Source organism: Aspergillus aculeatinus (assembly GCF_003184765.1).
Source record: "Aspergillus aculeatinus CBS 121060 unplaced genomic scaffold BO66scaffold_36, whole genome shotgun sequence".
NCBI lineage: Eukaryota > Fungi > Ascomycota > Eurotiomycetes > Eurotiales > Aspergillaceae > Aspergillus > Aspergillus aculeatinus.
The window spans coordinates 206,529-229,595 of NW_020291505.1; the positions used below are offsets into that span (position 1 = coordinate 206,529).

The window sequence follows — 23,067 nt, forward strand, 5'->3', positions numbered from 1 at the left end:
TAGAATATTGATGGCCGTCCAAGTCGGGACGAAGAGCGGCGAACAACGATATGGAAGTGACAAGCCAAAGAGGTGGAGGAGAGAGAGAAGGAAAAGTAGAACGGAAGCAGTGCCCACAGACGCCTTGACTTGTTTTGGGTGGAGTGAGTTAGTCGGGGCCGACGACTACTTATCAAGACGAGAACAAGGAAGGTGGGAGACCATTCTAGAGTCTGTGTACACAAGCCAGGGTCGTGACCCTCTTATACGCACAATCGTTGAAGCTCATATCGAAATCGACGCAGTCTGGGACTGATAAGCATCAGGCTAGAGCCTCTTGCTCAAGCAAGGAAATGGCAAGTCAAATGAATGAGAAATACTCATTGATCAGAGAGAGCTCCTACCGGGGCTTGGGTGACGGAAGTGGAGAGTGGATTGGACGGACACCGACTATCATGATGATAACAGCAATACTAGTCTAGTCCGTTTAGTCCAGAGTACCTTATCAATATTGATCGTCAGAAGCTGGTGGCTATACTAATACGTAAGCCCACAGAGTCATTCGTTGACTACTAGGTAGTTAGTCCGTCCGAAAAAGAGCGCGACTTGCACACCGCAGGTAATGGATATTCTTGTCCTTGCTCCGTACTTTTCTTAAGATTCTAGTTAAGTAAAAGGTACAGTACCTGGTCCCTAGGGGCCTCTCCCATGGAATCGACTTGGCCTGGTTCAATTTATCATTCAGACACTCCAACTTGCTTCTTTGGCCCTGTGGACGGACTACTGCTGCTGCCACTTAACTACTACGACGACGACGACGACGACGACGACGACTACATGACCTTTTCGTTTGTGTTTGAAGACCTTCGCTCCGATCCACGCAAATCCAAAATCCAGTAGATACCTACCTACCTAGGCCTTGCACCTATTTCTACAATGTTGGCTGTGCCCCCACTGAGTTCGTGCATTGTACTGTACAGTACGGTGCATGCCACCCCTCTGTAAGAGTCAAAGAGGTCTGTCTAGACACTCTTCAAATTGCTGCAAATCCACAAGCTCCAGGGGTTAGCATGAGGTATAGACACTCTCTCAGTTAAGTTCAAATCGGGACAGGTTGTCTTTGCCGCACTATGAAGGGTAATACACGGCGCAGTGCCTACCATATCCTCATAGAGCCTGACTATAAGTTCGTGGCTACTGTACTGTTATGTACAATACATACATGCACTCCTTGTGGGAAATAGACGCTTATGTCATCGCCAACAGGCGACTTGCCGACCCATTTCAATCCATTCCCGCCCCCTCCACGGTGCCTGATGAAATTTGCTTAACACCCCGCTGGACTCGGAAGGCACATAGACCAGCTTTAGAGGTACGTATGCGCTTTTTAACCCCTTCCATCCTTTCGCCGGCCGCTTTTAAACCTCACACCCCCGGAATTTGCCTGCTCGCAATCTCCTTTTTCTTCACTTTATTCTGTCCCTATCTTAATCCCGCGATCAGCTTCGCTGATAGTACAATCAGCATTCACCAGCTTTGCCTCAACCTTTTCCTGGTCTTGTACTACTGTCGCCTCGCCAACATGAGTGCGGCTCAGCCGAACGAAGCGGAGAAGAACATTGAGATATGGAAGGTCAAGAAGCTCATCAAGCGCCTGGAGATGGCTCGAGGGAATGGAACCTCGATGATCTCTCTAATTATTCGTATGTCCTCCATTTTAGATACTTGACCGTGGTTGCCACACTAATTCCAAGCCGCTCGCAGCCCCGAAGGATCAGATCTCTAGAGCCGCGAAGATGTTGGCCGAAGAATTTGTGAGAGAAGAACTTAACAGGCGAATTGATATGGTGTAGTGCTAATGCGGTACGTCTTGCAGGGCACTGCTTCAAACATCAAATCCCGCGTCAATCGACTTTCTGTCCTTTCCGCCATTACATCCACTCAGCAGCGTCTCAAGCTGTACAACAAAGTTCCTCCCAATGGCTTGGTCGTCTACTGCGGTGAAATTATCACATCTGAGGGCAAGGAGCGCAAAATTAACATTGACTTTGAGCCTTTCAAGCCGATCAATACTTCGCTTTACCTTTGTGACAACAAATTTCACACGGAAGCGCTCAGTGAGCTGTTGGAGTCGGATCAGAAGTTCGGTTTCATTGTCATGGATGGAAACGGCGCGCTTTTTGGCACACTAAGCGGCAATACCCGAGAAATCCTCCAGAAGCTGAGCGTCGATCTGCCAAAGAAGCACGGCCGTGGTGGTCAGTCAGCCTTGCGTTTTGCTCGTCTTCGTGAGGAGAAGCGTCATAATTATGTGCGCAAGATCGCCGAGTTGGCCGTGCAGAACTATATCACCAATGACAAGGTCAATGTTGCTGGCTTGATCTTAGCTGGTTCGGCTGACTTCAAGAACGATTTGAATCAATCTGATATGTTCGACCAGCGATTACAAGCCAAGGTCATTAAGGTTGTTGACGTTTCGTACGGTGGTGAGAACGGCTTCAACCAGGCTATAGAACTTGCCGCAGAGACTTTGAGCAACGTCAAATTCGTCCAGGAAAAGAAGCTTATTGGAAAGTACTTCGAGGAGATCAGCCAGGACACCGGGAAGGTCTGCTACGGTATCGATGACACTCTTAAAGCCCTGGAACTCGGCGCAGCGGAAACCCTCATTGTGTATGAGAATCTCGATATCACTCGATGGGTTCTCAAAAGTTCTAGCGGCTCGGACGTTGTTGTCCATACCTCGAAGGCCCAGGAAGCCAATCGTGAGATGTTCACTGATAAGGAGACTGGGACTGAGATGGAAGTCAGTGAGCAAACTTCATTCCTTGAATGGCTCGCGGAAAATTACAAGGACTTCGGCGCAGCCCTTGAGTTCGTCTCCGATAAATCAACCGAAGGAAATCAATTCGTGAAGGGTTTCGGTGGAATTGGCGCGATGCTTCGATACAAGGTCAACTTCGAACAACTTGCTGATTTTGAAGATGAGGATGAATTCTACGACGGTTTGTATACTACGCCTATTACTCGGTCCACGTTACTAATGCCTTCCCACTACAGATTGACGGTTTAGCAGCCTCGCAGAGAGCGAGGATGCACGCCCAGAAGCTCTCGAACCTGATCTTCTGACGGCTCGCCCCGTGATTCGTGAAGGCGGCTCCCACGGCAACCGCATGGCTCCAGTAGCATTTACCATGACATTGCCTGTGCAAGTATCTTGAAGCTGCCCATAGGTATGTTTCGTCATCTCTTAAACATAAATAGTCTTTGACACTTTGATCGTCAGCAGGGCCATCCAAGCTCCGCATTATAATAACCCATGTTATTCGGGCAGTCTTCGATGCCGCCAGGCCTGACCACTGGAAAACAATGATAGGCTGTCCTATCGCCTCTGGCGATGCTCACCGATGACTGCCGAGCTTATAACTGATGGGCTTGTGCGTTTAGACTGTTGCTTTCTATGTATCGGAGTTGCTCTCATTTATACTTATACTCTACTTTCTTTCACTTTACTATCTCGTGAACCCTACATTCTCCAGAAATTTAGGAATCAAGCTATTATCATACCTGCCTAGCACGTCCTTCAAATACATGTAGATGTGATTTGGCTTGATAACTATCATTACAAAATAAGGTCTCCCCGAGGATAAGAATACTGCAAAGATGTTACTAAGCTGGGCCCACTTGGAAAGACAAACCTCAATATCTTACCTATACTGCTTTATCTTCGAAGCTTGGTACAAGCTGGTCTGTCCAGGTGCCCAGGTATCGGCAGTATTCGGTGACTTGTTTTAATCCATGTAGTATTCCTGAGACTGCGTCTGCGTTCAGACTGGTAGGGGTCAAGTGTCCTTCAACCAGAAACATATATTTCCATGCCTTGACCTGGCTAGGTCGTGAATTGATGCTTGTCAAGTTCATGCCATGGGTCTTGAATATCAGAAGAGCATCTGCCAAAGCGCCTGCGCGGTCATGGGGCACCATAAACGAAATCAATGTCTTCTTCTGTGCCGTTCCACTAGGCGTCCCAGAGACCTTGATATGCTCGAAATCCACAGCAGCGGGGCGATCGGCCTGTGCATTCATAAGCACCAGGAAGCGTGTGATGTTGTTTGCATTATCCTCAATATTTTCTGCGAGAATATCGAGACCATGATATTCTGCGGCAAAGCGACTGGCTATCGCAGCAGTCGGCTCACTTCTGTCTTTCGAGACAATTTCCGCCCCTTTAGAAGTGGACGACACATCCTGTCGTTCGACACCTTTAAGATTCTTCTCAAGAAAGACATCGCACTGACCCCAAGCCTGCGGGTGGGTGTACAGTCTGCTGATGGAGTTATAGTCCTGCTGGTCTGGAAGAAAGTCACCTTTGCGAGTCAACAGACAGTGATGAATGGTCAAATAATGCTCCCCGCACACTTTGACACTGCCATAAAGACCATTGGGATCTGCTAGAAGGTCTAGCGTCTGGACGACAGATCCATTGGTAGAGTTTTCGCAAGGGATGATGGCGTAGTCTGCTTTCTCTTCCTGCACCGCGGCAAAAGCATCCGCGAACGACACGCACGGTAGCAGATCGGCCGAGGATCCAAAGGTTTCAACAGCAGCCTAAAGTCTCCGATACTTAGAACAGCACTCGAATGGGGAGTGGGGTAATAGCTGGTGCTTCTGACCTGATGGGAGAAGGAGGCTATAGGGCCCAGGAACGTGACTCTGATAGGCTGCTCCATTGCTCCGGTTGCTGTGCTTTGAGTTGTATGATTCGGGGGCCTTCTGCCAAGCAGCGCTGGACTTCTGCAGCGGCGGCTGACATAACATGTCTAGGTTAACTAACTAACATAATTAACCCCGTAACTGAGCTTGACTCAACTATTCATTAAATCGACAGGCCCTCCGCCCTCTCGAAACCATTTTTTTTCTCCCGTTTCCTCTCCGTTTACCCACGCATGCTGGGTCTGGTGACGCCCTCGATGAGGAGGCACCTCCTCCGCTTCGGAAAGCAAGGACCGCCCGCAGCAACTTGTCGACAGCACTCCTCATTGAGCGAGCGTCTGCATCGGAAACTGACTGCGCATTCATTGCCCTTCACATTTGATTATATTCACCCTCAGCAATCCTTCCTCCTGAATCGGACATTGGTCGATCTCCTTCCCCAGTCAGGCGCGCCGTCGGAGTTTTTCCCTTCCATCAGAAGCCCATCCCGCCTGCCTCCTGGCCATCATCTTGTCTATTTCCCTCCCCAGGTCTCTTTGTCCCAGCTATTGCCGGATGGCACAGACTTCCTGCATTCTCCAGGATATCCTTTTACCAGGCGATTATGGGCTGGCGGTAGTGTCCAGTTCGCAGCTACGGGTGGTTTACTCCTCGATGGCTGCCGGGCTGTGTGCATTGAAACAATTCGAGATGTACTTGTGAGAGGTCAAACTGGTGAGGAGAAAGTGATTGTCAGGATAGAAAGACGAATTGGTAAAATTCGAGAGGGAGAAAATCATAGCCAGATTCGTGATCGAATCTGGAAAGTGGAGGAGGCTGATCTAGGCCATTCTTCAATAATTGAGCATCGGCACCTGATCTTCATGCGCGATAGGACGCCAGAGCAGCTTACCGGTGACAGGGTCAATTTCCAAAAACCTTCCAGAACCATAAAATGTGCGCGAGGAACCGATAATGCGCTAATGCCTTGCCCCTGCTGACAGTGTTTCTCGTGGCTCGAAGCCCCTACAGGTTCTCACTTCCGCCATTCCCTGACACCAACTCGAGCACTGCTTTTTCGTTTCTCGGCGCTCACTTTCAATGCCCACTCAATACATCTCGACCAGACGTACACCCGGGATCAAGAGGGCTACAAGGATTTGCTTGTTCATGGGCCTTTGACATTAATGTTACTCCTCTCAGTCGCCCAGATTCATATGTCTGACCTGGGTTTTGCCATCAGGGAAATCAATTACAAGAATCTTGCTCCTCTTTTTGTTGGGGAGGAACTAACTATTTGTGGTAAACCCAAGGCAGGGAGCCATGGAGTCTGGGACATGTGGATTGAGGACAGAGACGGAGGACTAGCCGTGCGGGGCACTGTTCAAGGCAGTCCTTTGTAGCCGATGTGGTAGCATCTTCACCTGCTCTGGCTATCTCACCTTATCATTGCTAGCCCAGACACTCATGAAGTAACTAATGTATCTTAAGGCAGAAGCAGCTTCAAATCTGACCATAGCAGGCTTACCGAGGCAATTTATGGTCGCCCTCGGTTGACTGTTAAATGTCGAAGGTCAGCTCTGGTTTGATTTGGCTAGTATCGCTTTTTTTCTTGTTTCAGGTATCACGACCAACTTCGAAGTGGCTTTCCCTCAGCTTGATATTCAGTGAACCTATTTCTGTCGGGCCTTTCATAATAGGACTCATGGATCGAAGCCGGAGATCGTGCCTGGGGGTGAAGTGTAACAGAACATTTGGGATCTATGAGTGTTTACCTTTATTAGGGCTCCTCTCCAATGCCTCAGGGAAAATGATGGTTAAATGTGTCCTTGACACATATCAAGAACGGTGTAGGGAACTTGGCATGCATTGAGACCTGGGCAACGCTGCCGTCACGAGCATTGCCTCGCTATTAAGCGCCCCATGTGACTATTCAATGTGTAATTAGTGGCAACCTCCTATATATATCCTAATGGATTTTATGCTACGCTTGAGTTATCTCTTCCTCTGCAGTAGACCTGGCAACGAAAATACGACGTGCTTGGGTCAAACTTCTAGGCAGCCTAATTGTGTAACCTTGATGTTATCTCTGACCAGATGTCGAGCTACCTGCTAGTTCAACTAATGTGTCTTTTCTCTTTCTCCTTCCCTTCCATATGTAGGCAATGGGGTTTTGTGCAGTTCACCACCTTACCGCCTACCATACAAGGCCGATCTGCCGCCCTTCGCACGTACCGCCGCACCCTACCGATAACTTAATAGCAATCGACACCGGTATATCTATTGCTACTGGAATTTATTCAGAAATACAAGTCCCTACAGGGAGAATCTTCTTGTAATAAGCTTATATTAGGATTCCTAGGGCTGTAAGAGACCGAAGGTACTGCTACTAGGGTTCTTTATTGAGGATTCTTCTTATTCGAATTAACAAGATCTATATTGATATTAGAGTATCTTATTCTGTATTGGAATATTACTATCCAGAGAATAAAAGATTTATGAGGCTTACCGCCTACTATTGAGAGTTTAGTTGCATACTTACAGCCGGTGTCAATAGCAGTTATCCGATAATCCCCCGCTTACACTTGTAACTTGGATTTAATGAGACTACTGTGTAATACGGAATACAGTGGGAAGAAAGCAGGCAAATTACAATGAAGTACGCGGCGGAGTAACTTAACTTTTCAGGCTGACAAAGCAGAGTGTTGCAAACTACTTTCGCAGGTCCAACTGATCTCGTTTACCGGAACGGAAAATTACTCACCGAGCCAAGCTAACAAGTTCCACACAACACTCCCCCCTTCATTTCAGCTACCTATAAGAACCCCTTCTGAACCTAATTGCGGTCTGTTTCCTTCCCTACCTGACAGTTGATACAGTGTCAAACAGAAGACATTCTTATGTGAATGTTAAGAATAGCGCCTCGCAAAACACAAAGAAATATCTGCGGCTGTCTAGTCCCAGACTGACTGACTACATTATGGATCAATTTTGGTCTGCACCTCCTGTTATAAGGTATGTCCCAAGTGAATTTGGGGTTTATACTCACCTTGTGGCCCTGGACAAGGACTAATAGTGCAATTAGGACTCTCTCTGCAATCACATTTGCACAGTCTGCTTTGATATATGGTGGATTATTAAATGGCTATTATTGCCTGTTCGAGTCCCGCCTTGTATTCAAATTTCTCCCAGAGATCTGGAGACTCTTCACCTCATTCATGATCACGCGACCACGCCTTTCCCTATTCCTGGATGTTTACTTCAGTACGGTGCCGTCCTGGATCGGACTCAAAGGCGTGCTAACATGCCGTTAGTGTACACTTACGGTAGCTCCCTGGAAACTAGATCACCTAGGTTGTCCGGTCCAGGTGACTTCTTCGTGTATACGATCTTTGTAGCCTCCGTCATAATGGTAAGTCAAGGGCGTCAGTTGTTTTTGTCAAGATGGCTTGTCCACTTGCTGCCTTCCGGATTTTCCGGGCCTCTCAAACCACCCTGCTCTTTCCCAATCTTCACCATTCCCAAACCAAAAACAAACCTCGCATATCTGCCCGCCCAGCGCATTCTAGCTGAAGCGGTTCCTGGAAACGAGGAAGATCACCCCTGCATCCGTATAGTGCCTACCTCATCGATCCTTTCAGGGCTATATTTGTTGCAGGCATGGTGGGACGACCAGTGAGATAGCTAGCGTGATGCAATGGTTTACGCTGGTGGTTATGGTGCCCTACATTCCGCTATATACCTTATTCAACTTTTTCTTCACGAGATTTTGTTCCTTCGTTCCGCTTTATGTAGCCACATCAATTATCCTCCTGTACTAACAAGCCCAAGCTCACTGCAGGCTGTTTGTTGGGAAGCGTAACTTTTACCTCTGGTGAGCCCGTTGTAGCACTGAGCATGCGTGTATCTACTGATCATACTTCTAGCTCTGATCATGGCCTTCGTTTACACCTTTTCCCAGGAAAATCGTGGTAGAAAGGCGACATTCTTTGTGGTCCAGATACCGGTGGAATTTCTGCCTTGGGCGATGCTTGCATTCACCTTGGTCACTATTGGATGGCCAGCCGTTCTAAGCGATGGCACGGGCATAGTCGCTGCCCATCTGTATGATTTCCTTACCCGTATCTATCCGGCGTTTGGAGGTGGACAAAACTACCTTGTCACGCCGGCATTCATCAGGAAATTCTTTTCCGATCTCACGCCCCGTGGCGATAACCGTGCCTACGGTACTGCTTTTCGGCCAGCAGATCAGACCCAAGCCGCCGCTTCTGAAAGCTGGACTTCCGCGTTCCAGGGGCCATGGAATCGAAGAGGTCCGGGCAGACGACTTGGAAGTGACTGAGACGAGGTCGTAACTACCTTGGAGGGTGCAGAAGCAGAAAAGGGAACATGCAGCAACGGTATGCTAGCAGCAGGAGTTAAGAGTACCCTGAAATACAAGGAGCCGTTCACAAAGGGTTCGCAGTTACTGCGGCTGGGATTGATTCCTGAAGAGAAAGAAAGGCGCTCGTCAAGCAGGTCTGGGGCGGCCAAGCGACAAATAATCGCTAGCATGCTACTTATTCTTTAGCTGTGAGGATTAGCAGTCGGGAGCGTACTGTACAGCAATAGATAATTTTGTCTTGGAACTCCATCAGAGACAATATTAATATTCATTAGCAAAGAAATTCCACCTACGAGCCTGTGGAGAAAAGTCTAGGTCACGGGACATCGAGCCGGAGGGCGAAATTTCTGCGCTAACGGTATTGGTCGCTCCAGCCTTTGCCGCACTTCTAAAAATTCCCAGACTTTCTTCCTCGCTAGTGCCAGAGCAAAACCTTAGCTCGGGAAGTGCAATTTTTCCTGCGCCATCTTCCCAACGCGCGCACTTACTTGGCTATCTCAACACCCTTCAGGCCAGACTGTTCACAATGGCGGTTGCAGTGGCTAAGGACGAGATGGACTACACGATTAAGCCAGAGGCTAGTGCCTCCAACATCGATACCTCGGAGTGGCCGCTTCTACTGAAGAATTATGACAAGCGTACGTTCACTTCAAAATTGTGAATATCCAATCCTATGTAGCCCGTGCTGATTTTGCCATGTCAGTTCTTGTCAGAACCGGTCACTTCACCCCAATTCCCGCAGGCTGCTCTCCTCTCAAGCGTGACCTAAAGTCGTACATCAATTCCGGTGTCATTAACCTCGACAAGCCTTCCAATCCTTCTAGTCATGAGGTTGTTGCTTGGATGAAGCGGATCTTAAGGTATTACTACTCGCCTTGCATGACCAGTCGATTCCAAGATACTGAGACTTTTTATTACAAAGAGCGGAGAAAACTGGCCACAGCGGAACTCTCGATCCTAAGGTCACCGGTTGCTTGATCGTCTGTATTGACCGTGCCACTCGCTTGGTCAAGTCCCAGCAAGGTGCAGGAAAGGAATATGTCTGTGTAATTCGTCTTCACGATAAAATCCCTGGCGGCGAGGCCCAGTTCAAGAGGGCACTCGAGACGTTGACTGGCGCACTTTTCCAGCGCCCACCTTTGATTTCTGCTGTCAAGCGTCAACTCCGCATTCGAACAATCCATGAGAGCAAGCTTTATGAGTTCGATAACGATAGACATCTTGGTGTCTTCTGGGTCAGCTGTGAGGCTGGAACATACATCCGGACCCTTTGTGTCCACCTCGGTCTCCTTCTTGGAGTCGGAGCACACATGCAGGAGCTACGACGTGTGCGCAGTGGTGCCATGGATGAGAACAGCGGTATGGTGACTTTGCACGATGTCCTAGACGCGCAGTGGATGTATGACAATCAGCGCGATGAGTCTTATCTGCGCAGGGTTATCAGGCCTCTAGAGACTCTTCTCACGACATACAAGCGTATCGTTGTCAAAGACAGTGCCGTCAATGCTGTCTGCTATGGCGCCAAGCTCATGATTCCTGGCCTCCTTCGCTTTGGTAAGTGGTGCCTAACGCAATTACGAGTGCAGCAGTGGCTAATGTCCGCAAAGAGGCTGGTATCGATGTCAACGAGGAGGTGGTACTCATGACTACCAAGGGTGAGGCCATCGCTATTGGTATTGCTCAAATGTCTACTGTTGAGTTGTCTACCTGCGATCACGGTGTCGTGGCCAAGGTCAAGCGGTGCATCATGGAGCGCGACCTTTACCCTCGCAGATGGGGTCTGGGACCTGTGGCTCTGGAAAAGAAGAAGCTTAAGTCAGCTGGAAAGCTGGACGTAAGTCTACGATGCCCAATTCACCAATTATTTGACTGTTCTGACTTCGCATGTAGAAATATGGTCGTGCCAACGAGGCTACCCCCGCCAAGTGGAAGAGTGACTATAAAGACTATAGTGCCCCCGAGGAAACCGCCAGTCAGCCTGCTACTGAGTCCGCCACAAATGAGAATGCGGCTTCTGCCGAAGAGCCATCATCTCCCCAGACGAAGATGGAGGTTGATGAAGACAATGACGAAGAGAAGAAACGCAAACGGCATGAGGGTGAGACTGCTGAGGAACGCGCTGAGCGTAAGCGCAAGAAGAAGGAGAAGAAGGAGAAGAAGGAGCGAAGAAAGTCCAAGTCGAAGGAAGAGAGTGATGACAGTGACTAGTCACCTCCGGGAATTACATGGGCCTGACTTGAGAGCAAAAGTTTTCCGGATGAGAATTCCCCTTCTGTTCGGAGCCTCGCTTGGGCAGGAATCCTGTAACATACTTGTTTCTTTGTATCGGAGTCCTGGGTTTGAAAAGGTTATCAATCATCAAATATATGTTCATTTGTCTTAGTTATATGTCCTAGGTTTTCTTTCAGTTATGACATTTCATTGAAGAACATTACTTCATTTTAGTTATGCCGACTTGGTTTTGCGAAAGGGTATCGTGACTTGGGCGGTGTCTCTGCCTTTCCCCACGGCCGCCCCTCTCATACCACTTTGAGGACTTTCTCTACCACCCACTCCTATTGTCTCCAGCTTCCTTTGATCACCCCCTCCCCCTTCTTCTTATTTTTCTCGGGGACCAAAAACAAGCCAGGTTCTATAACACGTGTCTGAATTAGCAAAGACTTCCTTCGTCTTTGGTGCGGCCTCTGCGACGTCATGGCGGCGGAGCTTACTTCAACCCGGCTCAATGCGGAGAATCATTTGCTCTTGGTAACTGACAGTCGTCTACAATTTGCCAGTGCCGTCTTGGTTTTAACATCGCTTTATGTCACAGGACCAATCCCTCCTTCGTCTTCCCCATGAACTTGCACGTCGAAACTTTAAGTCTTTTCAACGGCTCGTTGAACGGGAGAGGGAACTTGTTCTTCCCGGACTCAAAGAAATCGCTAATGCCTCAATGTCGAATTCCCGAGCGCCCGACCAAGCCATCGCTGCCCTCGACGCTATGATATCCCGGATGCAAGGAATGAAGCGCAAGATGGAGAATCTGCACCAGGAAGAGAAAAGTATTCATGAGCAGTCCCGAAAACGCATTCAGCACCTTGAAAGTCTTCAGCAAATCCCGAGTTTGGCAGACGTCAAGTACGACCAGTGGTCGCGAGTCAGGTTGAATAGGCTCATTGTCGATCACATGCTGCGCTCTGGCTATATAGAAAGTGCACGTCAGCTAGCTCATGAGAAGGGAATTGAGGGTCTAGTGGATCTTAACGTGTTTGTACAGTGTCAACGTATTGCTGATAGCCTGCGTCAAGGTGAGACAAAGGATGCTCTCCAATGGTGCGGTGAAAACAAGGCGGCATTGAAGAAGAGCCAGGTTTGTGGACATGTCTCATTTTCACTCTTGTGCTCATATGACTCGAAGGCTTAACATCAAATCATAGTACAATCTCGAATTTGAACTCCGACTGCAACAATACATTGAATTGATCAGGAGTGGGGACAGGAAAAGATATGTTGAGGCAATGATGCATGCTAAGAAGTACCTCGCCCCGTATATAGAGACGCAATCCGCCGACATACACAGGGCCGCAGGACTACTTGCTTTTCCGCAAGATACTAAAGCTGAACCTTATAAGGTAAAGAAAGAGCTCGTTATCAGTGAAACACGGTCGCTCAACTAACAAATGTGAAGTCTTTATACTCTCTTGAGAGATGGAGCCGTCTTTCCGAGCTATTCATTCGCACTCATCATGAGCTATTGTCACTATCATCCCGCCCTCTGCTTCATATTGCACTATCAGCAGGCTTATCAGCTTTAAAGACGCCCTCGTGTCACTCAGCCTACACTTCTTCAAGTTCCAATTCTCTCTCTACTACAACATCCGTCTGCCCCATTTGCTCTACCGAGCTCAACGAACTTGCCCGTAATATGCCTTATGCTCACCATACGAAGAGCTACGTCGAAAGCGATCCGATAGTTCTACCCAACGGCAGAATTTATGGCCAGCAGCGGCTGATAGAGTTGAGCAAGAATGTCGGTTGTGTTGACTCGGGAAAGGTCAAAGATCCAACCACCGGCGAGATTTTTGATGAAGGTGAAATGAAGAAAGTATACATTATGTGAAGACATCAATGCTCGATGCCGGATTCTTCAAATGATCGAAGCTCTTCTTGACATTCCCGTGTGATCTTCTCGACTCGATTCATTCGTATACATATCTAGGTCTAGCTATGGGATTTGGTCGTGTTCTTAATCACTGTCACTATCAAAAGCTTCTCTCGTTCGTTTTTTCCTCGCGCCATGATTAGCTTTGGTCGATAGTGCATTCTTCCCAGGCACTGGTTGGTCACATCTCCTAAGCTCGAATACATATGTTCTTGCATCCCTATCCTCACCTCGCCATCCGCCTCTACCTCCACGTTTCCCCTCGATCTCGCCCAGTGTCCGTGCATGCGAATAGCCTTGATAGCAAGCCCACGGGAATTTGAAGCTCGTGACCACTCGCAGGCCAGCATGCCGCGCAAGATCCTTGATGTTCCACAAGGTATAGGGTTCACCCTCGAATATGGTCACCAGAATTCGACCCGCACCAGACGTATGCTGGTCTTCAGCCTGGCCGGCGGCCGTTATTGAACGTAATGGCTTGTTAATTTCGGCGACATCGTCGTCATCATTCTGGCTGGTCTCCGAATCTGAACCTTCATAGTCCTCCCACTCATAACTTTCATCGTCATCCACCAGCCCTGTACTGGGCGATAGCAATGGGATGCAGGCCTTGAAGAAAGCTACCAAGAGTTCTTGGTTGGCACGAACCTGTCGATTGACATCGGTGGAGAGACCGCCGACATGGGGAAAATTGAAGGAGATGATATCCCATTGCCCACCATCCGGGGCGGAAGCGAGAGCTACATTTCTCGCTTGTTGCCATGCCGGACGCCGACGCTCTCGCCGAGACCAGCCGTTGCGAACGTCCTTGCCGCCACCCGCAGGGAGACCCAGTTTCCGAGCATCGACGGAGAACAGGACCTTCGGAAGCTGACGTTTTGGACCAAGCGATGGGTTCTTGTCTTCACTCAAGCTAGCTGGGTTGCTGAATGTTGCGAGAATGTCGTGGATATTGAGATCCACCTTGGGGTATTTGCGCTGAAGAGTCTCCTTGGAGTCATAACAAGTAGCCAGGACAGCCTTGCAGCGATACTGACGGATCAGGGAGCGGGCAAAGGAAAAGTCGCCTAGAGGATTTTGATTAATATTTCCTGGAAGTAGATCAGGTGATGCCATGGCGAACAATGGGGAACCTCTGCCGCTTATAACCTGGAACCATACAGTCCATGATAGCAAGCATGTTTCAAGGACAAAGTAGCGCGAAAGTATTCTCGGGCGTGTCAACACACACTGCCCGCCTCAACCCTCCTTCGTGCCAGGTCATCAAGACGTTGCGGCCTAGCTAAAAAAAGATGCATTCCTGCAACGCCAGCTGTTGAAGCCTTGGAGACACTGGCATGATTGCAAGCAGGCAGCCTTAAGAATGGTCAAGGAAGGAAGGATATGGTGCAAGAGCGATGCGAGATGAACTAGCTGCAAACAACGAACTCACCTTCCCCGACCAACAAGATGCGATCTTTCTTCCCAAAGGGCACGATGGGTCGCCGATGCTGTTTTGGCTGTTGCGAGGTGATCGCTCCTGTTATAGTCTTTGAGTCCTTGCCATCATGCTTAATTGCGGGGGGACCAAGAGGAGGAGGAGGAGTCGTTGTCGTCGTGGACAGTCGAGAAAATGTGTGCATTTTCCGGTGCTTTTTGGGCTGATGGGCTGCTGCCCCCGCAGCAACACCGGAGCCTTTCTGGAGGCGGCCCTTCTTGGCTTTGCCCATTGATTATCCAAACCAATAGAACAGAGAAAAAAGGAGAAAACGAAAGAAAAGGCGAGGGAGACACAGAGAAAGACAGGGCTAGGTAGCCACAGAATGTAAAGTAGGGCAATTGATGAATTGATTCGCCGCTCTTGGTTAAGTCGGGATGTGGTTGACTATCAGGAGGTTAGGTATTTTATTGCCTGTATTTATGGTATAGCCACCGCCGCGTAAATTTGACTGTGATCTTTCCCCCCCCCTCAAACATGCCCAGGTACGAAACATAAAAAGTCCCCTACTATCCAAGGTAGAACATTTAGCATGCGACATCGACTCTTCCGACAACTATACTATTTACCAATATCTATGGCTTTATTAAAATGTGATATAGGACTTTCATATATACAGACTCAAGACACTAAGACACATTGGTTCATTCACCCCCACCCCACGCTGCCTTCGCTTCCCATGGTGGACTTCGTGAAATCAACCCGTGTCAAAGGAAAAGACACGCCTTTAGCCATGCCCCATGCGGATGGAGGAGGAAATTCCGAGAGAAACGGAGATACAACAAACTGGTCAAGAAAATGTTGTCGCATCCCCTGCGCACCCTGAAGGTGAAAATATAAATGCTGGCGATGCCGACTAAAAGTCGAAGAATATTATGCAGCATAGAAATGAAGTTGAAGTGACTGAGTCAAGACGACAAGGGGCTTTGAAGATGTAAAACGCAACAATGAGTCTTGAGGGCCTCTTGCACCTACTGAATTAGCATGATTTCCTTGTTTCACTCAGTCTAATGATTTGTACACGCTGCACTGTGGAAGTATTACACAAACAGAGCACCGGTCCCGGTGGTCAGCTTGGCAACTCTATCCTAGAGCCAGACCGTTTGTGCTAACAAGCGTAACTCTATTCAAGACCGCAACGAATCTCTCATGCTCTGACTGCTGGCGCTCACGGGAGGATTAGCGGTGGGCAAAACGCCCGTTTTGGGCTTGGCATTCTGCTTGATTTTGGCAATGGCATAGACAATACCACTGACGAAGCCCACCACAATAGCTGAAACACTGGGAAACGTGACTGGTGCATCGAAGAAGATCAATCCAGAAACCGCAATGGGCAGCTTGTTGAGAGCGCCGACCATGGAGTACGTCGTGGAAGAAGTCACACGAACGCACCATGCAGATGTGTATGAAATGAAGACCGTAGACAAGCCCGAGAGAATCATAGCGAAGATAATACTGTTACGGTCGACAGGGGGGAAATTGCGGTTGACGTTCGTAGATGACCAATCCTCTAGCAAGCCGGAAAGTACGATCAACACAGGAATGGAGAGAAGGTTGTTATAGAACATGGCTAGAAAGGTACGTCAGAAACAGGGCGGATGCGAGATCATGATCGGAGGGGAAACGACTGACTATCAAAGTCTTTGAAATTTGTGAGCTTGATCCGTTTTCGCATGCCCAATACGTAGGAAGAAGTGCAGAGGCAGTTGATCAACATCCAGATGTAGCCGGCATTCAATGTCGAAACCGTAGTGGTCGCGTCGGAGCTGCTTTCGACAGCGTGTTTGATGTCTGCCCACGCAGCAATGAGTGAGCTCAAAACCATCAGGCCGAAGGAGAACAGCGTGAGCCCGGTGACAGAGCCACCGAACCACAGAACTTCACCATAGGCGATAAGGATGATGGTCAAATTTTTGAAAATGGTGTATACTGGAATTGAAAGGAACTGGAGCGCCTTAGAGCCCGTGTAGATCATGCCAATCAACAACAGGGTAATTGGAAACCCTAAGTATGATCGAGATTCAGTCAGCATCTGTTTCAACGGGTAGGGCTGCCTTTGGAACTGCATACACTTCCTGGCCTCATCCGCGCTAAAATCACGGTAAGTGATTATGCCGCAGGCTTTGCACGTCTGAATTGCGACGATGCAAACGACGGACTGGGGACAGATAAAGACAACTGCGGTCAGCATCTTCGTACACGCGCTTCGCGCAAATATGAGTTTCTGGTGCTCAATGCTGCATCGACGTACCTGGATACAGAGGAGGAAGAAATTGAGATTGAAGTCCGTGCCGGAGAGGACATATTTATTCATCACTGTCATCAGGATGGACGATCCACAGTAAGCTAATACTGGCAGGATTGGATTATTTTGCAAAGAGTTGGATGGGGCGCTCCTTGGCTGAGGCGGCGGCGGCGCCTCGAAACCCTTGTTGCCTTGATCCAGTTTGTCCATCTCAATCGTATAGTCATCTGTCCTCTTTCCGTCGGCCATTTTGTTGACTTGAGACGGAGGGAATTGGCGAGAGCACAATTTGAGAGAGGATGTTCAAATGGGATTCAGATAGTCGCAGTTGGCGGAGTGAGCGACAAGGTGTCGATAGGAGTTGTTTCAAGGAACAAAAAGTCCTTATAACAACCTTAAAATCAAAGATACAGACAAGTCCCTCAGGGGAATGGCTCTAAACGGAGGAGCAAGAGAAGGCGCAAAAGTAATGATAAGAGAAAGAGAATGGAAGGAGGTTTTGGGGGGGGGGGGGGGAATAAGAGTGGTAATGGTGAGAAGATGGGAGGAATTTGATAAAGGCTGCAGAGTGAGGGAGTGAGGAAGAGTCGGGAAGTGTTGTTCAGCAGAACTCTTGGCTGGCTGCAGTGCAGGTGGCAGAGGCCGATCTCTGGTTCCGGATGCGGCAATCTCTATTGGTACCAGTGAAAAGTAATTTTAATTTACCAGCTTATGTATGTACATAGAACATACAATTACGGTAATATTCCGAATACAAATACAGTCCCCCACAACGGACAATACACGGGCAAACACAGACAATCTTCCTCCCTTCAGTTCGCTTCCTCTCTTCGCTGAACACCTCCAGTATCTCTCGCCTAGTCCTTTTGTTATTCCCAGCAAGGATACCAATTACATACGCAAGTTCGTCAACATTCCCCAAAACGCTCATCTCCATGGCCCATCATCTTACCAGAGACCGGGATGAATCCGACGACGATGCCCTTCTTGAAGCTTTGGAGAACGAAGACGATTCATCGTACCGCGCGCATCGAATCGAACAGCTCAACGCTGAGTTTACTGCAGCCCAGAACGACGCGGCCCGCAGCACCGCAGCTCCTATTGGAACAGTCGTTGAGGATAGTCTCTATCCCATCCTAAGAACCGACCAATTACTTCTGGATTTCACAACACAAACCCACCGATGTGTCATTCACTTCGCACACCCAGATTTCGCGCGTTGCAGCACCATGGACGAGCACATCCGGGCGCTGGCTTCTCAGCACCACGAAGTACGCTTTGCGCGGGTTGACGTGCGGGACACCCCGTTTGTTGTAGAAAAGCTCAAGATTCGTGTCCTTCCCTGTGTCATAGGTTTCAAAGATGGGGTAGCGGTCGAACGTGTGGTGGGATTCGAGGGCCTTGGATCAGGTGGGCGCGATGGGACAGACGGGTTCAGCACGGCAACGCTAGAGAAACGGCTTCTTTGGAAAGGAATCCTCACCCAAGAGAAAATCAAGGCTACGGGTGACACCTCAGACCAGTCTGACGAAGACAGCGACAACGACAAAAATGGGCGAGGGTATGGAAGGCAACGGGCCATCCGGAGCGGTAACGTATATCAACGCCGCCTTGCTGGCGGCGAGGATGGTGAGGATGATGATTGGGATTAGCATTGAATTCGCCTCCAAAATAGGGCTTGGGCGTAATCACCAATGCATGGTGACTATGAGTTGAACGAGATGAAGCCTTTCCGACCCCAGAAAGCATAATGATGGAAGCAATAGGCCCTTGCATAATTGACGGATTTGAGTATCCCGAACCATGCACTGTGGTGCTGGGATGCCCGTGTCTGTGAGCATTTGGTGAACAGATGCGCTTTAATCGCAAGTTTCTGCGTCACGCACTAAGCTATAGGACCTCTTATTTTCGCGTGATCAATCAAATGATGACCAAGCTCGTCTATGGTTGTCGCCGCTACAAGCAAAAGTGCTTTCACCGGATGGCTCGAAACATTGAACCAAACGAGCCCCGTGTGATCGATGCAAAGTTCGTGTCGGGAAAAAACAAAGATTTTAGCCACCTGCCTTAGTCATTTTGCGCATTTTCATCACGATGGGACGGATGGTCCCTGCAGGCGATCCGACTCTTGGCAGATTTACCATTGAACACTTCCTTGAGTGTTCATGGCCAGGAACCGAGCAATTAAAATAGAAGAATGACTGGATGTGACTCGCCGGAAGTGGTCGGATACCGCATCATTGTCAAGTAAGATTACATACAAACATCGTAAAGGCATAAGACAGAGAAGAAAGGCGACGAAAGGATCCACAGACAACTGCCTAAGCAATGACGATCAGCAGAGAATGCTCGGACAGCAAATGAGGTAGAATAAGAAACAAAAGTCAAAGCCATTGGGGCCATGAAGGACAAAGTGAGAAGTTTATACAATGGACTCAGATAATAAGTTAATATCCCCATCGCTGGCCAATGGGCCGAGGAGAAAATGGCATGCTCGACAATCGAACAAAAGATCAACCTTCATTAATACTGCGAAAGTATAAAATGCTCATAGTCAGAGCGAAGGCATGATAAGGGAAACGGATTGGCAGAAATACAAAGAACAAAACAGCGCTGCAAAAACGATGTCTAGATAGTTACATTTTTCATCTCGCCTAAGACCTCAGGGTTCAACCCGGTAGCGGGAGGTTGGTCTGACAGTCCCTTGTCTGTTTCTGAAAGTCCATGCTCAGGCTCGGCTCCCAGTGCTTCGTCATTCTCTTTCCCAGATATCTGGGGCGTAGCGATCTCCATCAAATCCTCGGTCTGTTCATCTTTGAATGCAAGTTCTGAGTTACTAGCATCCGCTGTGGTGTGAACAGGACTTGTGGCCTCTTCCGTGACGCGAGCCAGGGGACTTGAGATGCCAAACTGAGTCTTTGGGCTTTGAGTAGAACCACGATTTGAGAAGCGATGCGGCGACCTGCCACGTTCTTCACTCGGGGTGGGGCTGCCATAGGGGGATGCTTGGCCAGATTTGCCTCCTGTAGTCAGTCCTAAGCCGCTGGGAGTCTTGCGGCGAGGTGGTTTTCGACCATACTTTTGATCAGTTCTCCAGCGTAAAATCTCGAGATAAGGGGGTTCGACATTCTGCGCCTTGAATTCGAGAAGCTTGAGCTCATTGGTTTCTTCGTCCACGTGAACCTTGCCGCCGCAAATATCATCGGCAAACATGGCCAGAAATGCGGCCCAAGACCGAGCGACCACATATTTGCAATCATAGTCACGGCCAAATAGGATGACCTGCCCCCACTTCCCAGCAGGCCCGGGGGCCAGATCAATCGCAATGTGATTGCCGCCCCAGTCACGAGCCAGAGGAATCCACGCAGGATGAGCATACGCCTTTTGAACAGCATTCGGGGGCTGCGAGTCCTGACGCTCGAGAAGATCCTGTCTCCACATGGGATTTGACGCTTGCGTGGGCGGAACGGCCGAAGACGAGCTGACGACTGCTTTCGGGGCCGAGTTCATCATCGAGCTGCTCAAGAATTCTTCATTGACTGTCCTCCAGTTCTTCCATTCCTGGACGATTTCCTCACAGTCAAGGAGCATACATCCGAAGATGATGCCAGTAGGCAAACCCGGGCGCTCCTGCCCATCGTGCATCATCAACGACTCCCGAACCTCTAGTGGCAAGCTACAATCTAGTTCGTGCTCCAATTCGTTGATATCATTCTGTGTACAGCCCTCACACAAGTTATCGAAAAGCTCCTCGTAATTGTGTTCCAGCCATCTGTCAATTTTTCTCCACGAGTGACCAACCGGGGGTGGAGGCGGGGCGCCGTCGTGAAAGCTTTGCATCTGGATCTCCGGAACTCCTTCCACACCGGGGTCGGTTGACTGCCGCTTTTGTGATGACAATGAACGCATACCAGGCGAATAAGGGCGATTCGGGGACCCCGTACCCGTAGGAGATCCAGACCAGCCATTCGAGCCTTTCTGCTGGTCGTCATCGTAAGGGGCAGTTAAATCTGGGCGCGATTCGATAGCACTTGTCGCAATAGACGTGAGTGGCTCGTGTCGGCTTTGACTGAGAGGTACATGTTTGCCTGATCGATAAGGTGAGTCGTGGGATGCATGGCGATCATAGGAAGTCATGGTATGCCAAAAGGAACGCCATGCTGAACCGATGCTATCTAAGCGGTTAGATGGTCTGACAGCAGTAAAGTCGATAAGAGATATGGTTTCGTGTGTTTCTGTCAACCACAAAGAATATAAAGCACTTACGCATTCGCCATTGTGAGAGGCGGGTGGGGAAGGGAGGAAGATGTAACAAGAAGCCGAGTTGCGTGTCCGAACGGATGTTTCTTCGTTGCCTAGATCAGGAACAGCGGAAGGTGACCATTGGCTCTGTGTCTGAGGTTGATGCAGGAAACCGAAGTCTGTCGTGTTGTTCAAGGACTTGAGTTGCAAGATATGTTCAAATTGTGGAGGTGAGTGACGAAATGGAGTGATTGACGGATGAGAGAAAATCGCGTGTTGTAATGGGAAGCTCTTTTCGGGCCGGGGGCAGGGAACGAAAAGGGATGTGGAAGGGGGAGGTGGGAAAGAGGAGGAGGAAATGTGAGTGTGAGTGTGAATATGAGTGTGAGTGTGTGAATAATTAAGATGAGGAGACGGAGGGGGGGAGGGAGGGAAGAAAGAGAAGAGAAGTGGACGGAGTGGGAGGGGAAGGCGGCAAGGAAGGGGGAAGAGGGGCGGAGAGAGGGAGGGAGAGTAGTCAGAGTGTAGAAGTAGAATTGCAGAAGAAAAGAAGAGAAGAGAAGATCTCAAAAGAACAAATCAATCATGAAAAATAGACCTGACCGGTAAGGATTAGGAGATCGGAGAATTGAGAGGAGAACCAACCCTATAAGAATAAGAATAAAAATCGATTCAAGAGCCTATTCCAGTGAGCAATGCTTGATATCAGTATTGGAAAGAAGCAACTGAATCCGTGGATAAGTACAGAGTAAACTGGGGATGGATGAAGAAAGAGGGAGGGGAGGAGGCAAGAAGAGGAAAGTAAATAGCAACTAAGATAATCGATTAGCTCTGACTTACTCTGTACAGGGTATTTAATTAGTATCGTCTGAGATCTGATTTATATATAACTGCTGTATTCCGTAACTTAGTTAGTGATGACTTTGATCATTAGTACCCATTTAATTCATCCTGTTCACCAGGGATTATTGTGAGATAGTCTGTGTGCTTACTGCAGTACAAGTAGTTAACTACTAACTTGCTTAATATGTATCTAAGATGATCACTCTGTACGGAGTAGTGAACAGAGATTGCCCCTGGAATTGCGGCGGCATCTGGAACCAGGGAAGGAAGGGGAGACTGCTGAAGTTGGCTGGCCGGATTTCCTGCCTTTACTATCTGAAATTCGGGGGCTATCCTAATGTACTATACAGTACAGTACAGTATAGCTGCTATAGCTCTCTCTCTTTCTTCTTCATCAAACTGCCTAGAAATTCTCCTGAATGCACGTTCTGCGCGAGGGAAGCTCGGGTTCTAAAGAGCGCCACTGCATTCCTGCGCTCTTGTTTAAGTATCATAGCTGAATCCGGATATGAGGAAGTTGCTATGTAGACTCTGTACTTACAGCTAACTGGTGATTACGGAGTGGTCATACCTGGTACACAGCACATAAAGTACCTAGTAGTTAGTTATATCATCAAACCCCTTTAATGCAAATAATTGATACTGACACCAGCAGTCTTTCCCGTACAACCGGTAATGGTATTAGAGATATCTATGTTTTTGGTAGAATGTTTTCTATGTTAGGAGCTACTGGGATTCTCCAGGGCTGATTATATTGACTAGGGAATCTTTTTCTATTCCTTTTATTATGGTTAAGGGGTCTATATTCATATCAATCTCATTTTGAATAACCACATCATGGATTCTATATATACACTAACATAAAGGAGAAGGAGCTGAGAAAGCTCTAAGTTACCACTTACTTCATAGGGTCTAACACTGGCTGTATTAGAAATACAACTGGTGTCAATATTAATTTCCCCTAAAGCGGTAATCGAACTCAAGTCCCTACATACCATAAAGGTATAATGCGATACAGTACATAGACAAATGAATACAAACAGTCCCGGTTGACTCATTAT

The 23,067-nt window shown here is 48.5% G+C and overlaps 11 protein-coding genes across 11 annotated transcripts; 6 read left to right on the forward strand and 5 right to left on the reverse strand.

The window, feature by feature from the left end:
* Nucleotides 1–671: 671 nt before the first annotated feature.
* On the forward strand, nucleotides 672–938 carry BO66DRAFT_393209 (uncharacterized protein). The gene has a single exon (XM_025647705.1). It carries the CDS (start codon nucleotides 688–690, stop codon nucleotides 877–879), a length of 192 nt encoding a protein of 63 aa, XP_025502021.1. The 5' UTR covers nucleotides 672–687; the 3' UTR covers nucleotides 880–938.
* Nucleotides 939–1,315: 377 nt separating this feature from the next.
* On the forward strand, nucleotides 1,316–3,406 carry BO66DRAFT_393211 (translation termination factor eRF1). The gene is made up of 5 exons (XM_025647706.1): nucleotides 1,316–1,682; nucleotides 1,744–1,793; nucleotides 1,856–2,984; nucleotides 3,040–3,212; nucleotides 3,269–3,406. The coding sequence occupies exons 1-4, from the start codon at nucleotides 1,562–1,564 to the stop codon at nucleotides 3,042–3,044; spliced, it is 1,305 nt and encodes a 434-aa protein (XP_025502022.1). The 5' UTR covers nucleotides 1,316–1,561; the 3' UTR covers nucleotides 3,045–3,212; nucleotides 3,269–3,406.
* Nucleotides 3,407–3,690: 284 nt separating this feature from the next.
* BO66DRAFT_440357 (prephenate dehydratase PHA2) lies at nucleotides 3,691–4,709 on the reverse strand (the record flags this gene model as incomplete). The annotated part of the gene is made up of 2 exons (XM_025651248.1): nucleotides 3,691–4,587; nucleotides 4,653–4,709. 2 exons carry the CDS (start codon nucleotides 4,707–4,709, stop codon nucleotides 3,691–3,693), a joined length of 954 nt encoding a protein of 317 aa, XP_025502023.1.
* A 124-nt stretch (nucleotides 4,710–4,833) lies between these two features.
* On the forward strand, nucleotides 4,834–9,327 carry BO66DRAFT_421688 (uncharacterized protein). Its single transcript, XM_025649984.1, has 6 exons — nucleotides 4,834–5,628; nucleotides 5,875–6,070; nucleotides 7,757–7,935; nucleotides 7,986–8,083; nucleotides 8,503–8,545; nucleotides 8,598–9,327. The coding sequence occupies exons 1-6, from the start codon at nucleotides 4,926–4,928 to the stop codon at nucleotides 9,011–9,013; spliced, it is 1,635 nt and encodes a 544-aa protein (XP_025502024.1). The 5' UTR covers nucleotides 4,834–4,925; the 3' UTR covers nucleotides 9,014–9,327.
* A 161-nt stretch (nucleotides 9,328–9,488) lies between these two features.
* cbf5 (pseudouridine synthase CBF5) lies at nucleotides 9,489–11,459 on the forward strand. Its single transcript, XM_025647707.1, has 5 exons — nucleotides 9,489–9,693; nucleotides 9,759–9,915; nucleotides 9,978–10,609; nucleotides 10,663–10,889; nucleotides 10,946–11,459. The coding sequence occupies exons 1-5, from the start codon at nucleotides 9,582–9,584 to the stop codon at nucleotides 11,261–11,263; spliced, it is 1,446 nt and encodes a 481-aa protein (XP_025502025.1). The 5' UTR covers nucleotides 9,489–9,581; the 3' UTR covers nucleotides 11,264–11,459.
* Nucleotides 11,460–11,749: 290 nt separating this feature from the next.
* On the forward strand, nucleotides 11,750–13,157 carry BO66DRAFT_421689 (FYV10 family protein; the record flags this gene model as incomplete). Its single annotated transcript, XM_025649985.1, has 4 exons — nucleotides 11,750–11,803; nucleotides 11,868–12,407; nucleotides 12,475–12,669; nucleotides 12,726–13,157. The coding sequence occupies 4 exons, from the start codon at nucleotides 11,750–11,752 to the stop codon at nucleotides 13,155–13,157; spliced, it is 1,221 nt and encodes a 406-aa protein (XP_025502026.1).
* Nucleotides 13,158–13,283: 126 nt separating this feature from the next.
* Nucleotides 13,284–14,821, reverse strand: BO66DRAFT_327238 (25S rRNA (uracil2634-N3)-methyltransferase; the record flags this gene model as incomplete). The annotated part of the gene is made up of 2 exons (XM_025643938.1): nucleotides 13,284–14,266; nucleotides 14,632–14,821. The coding sequence occupies 2 exons, from the start codon at nucleotides 14,819–14,821 to the stop codon at nucleotides 13,284–13,286; spliced, it is 1,173 nt and encodes a 390-aa protein (XP_025502027.1).
* Nucleotides 14,822–15,652: 831 nt separating this feature from the next.
* Nucleotides 15,653–17,256, reverse strand: gmtA (GDP-mannose transporter). Its single transcript, XM_025641987.1, has 4 exons — nucleotides 16,928–17,256; nucleotides 16,747–16,834; nucleotides 16,309–16,680; nucleotides 15,653–16,246 (listed from the first exon to the last, which is right to left on the reverse strand). The coding sequence occupies exons 1-4, from the start codon at nucleotides 17,168–17,170 to the stop codon at nucleotides 15,804–15,806; spliced, it is 1,146 nt and encodes a 381-aa protein (XP_025502028.1). The 5' UTR covers nucleotides 17,171–17,256; the 3' UTR covers nucleotides 15,653–15,803.
* Nucleotides 17,257–17,719: 463 nt separating this feature from the next.
* On the forward strand, nucleotides 17,720–18,673 carry BO66DRAFT_130802 (thioredoxin domain-containing protein). Its single transcript, XM_025641989.1, has one exon. The coding sequence runs from the start codon at nucleotides 17,857–17,859 to the stop codon at nucleotides 18,571–18,573; it is 717 nt and encodes a 238-aa protein (XP_025502029.1). The 5' UTR covers nucleotides 17,720–17,856; the 3' UTR covers nucleotides 18,574–18,673.
* A 410-nt stretch (nucleotides 18,674–19,083) lies between these two features.
* BO66DRAFT_130794 (uncharacterized protein) lies at nucleotides 19,084–19,465 on the reverse strand. The gene has a single exon (XM_025641988.1). The coding sequence runs from the start codon at nucleotides 19,379–19,381 to the stop codon at nucleotides 19,175–19,177; it is 207 nt and encodes a 68-aa protein (XP_025502030.1). The 5' UTR covers nucleotides 19,382–19,465; the 3' UTR covers nucleotides 19,084–19,174.
* BO66DRAFT_130805 (SMI1/KNR4 family protein) lies at nucleotides 19,466–21,503 on the reverse strand. The gene is made up of 2 exons (XM_025641990.1): nucleotides 21,188–21,503; nucleotides 19,466–21,092 (listed from the first exon to the last, which is right to left on the reverse strand). The coding sequence occupies exons 1-2, from the start codon at nucleotides 21,196–21,198 to the stop codon at nucleotides 19,550–19,552; spliced, it is 1,554 nt and encodes a 517-aa protein (XP_025502031.1). The 5' UTR covers nucleotides 21,199–21,503; the 3' UTR covers nucleotides 19,466–19,549.
* Between the last annotated feature and the right edge of the window lie 1,564 nt (nucleotides 21,504–23,067).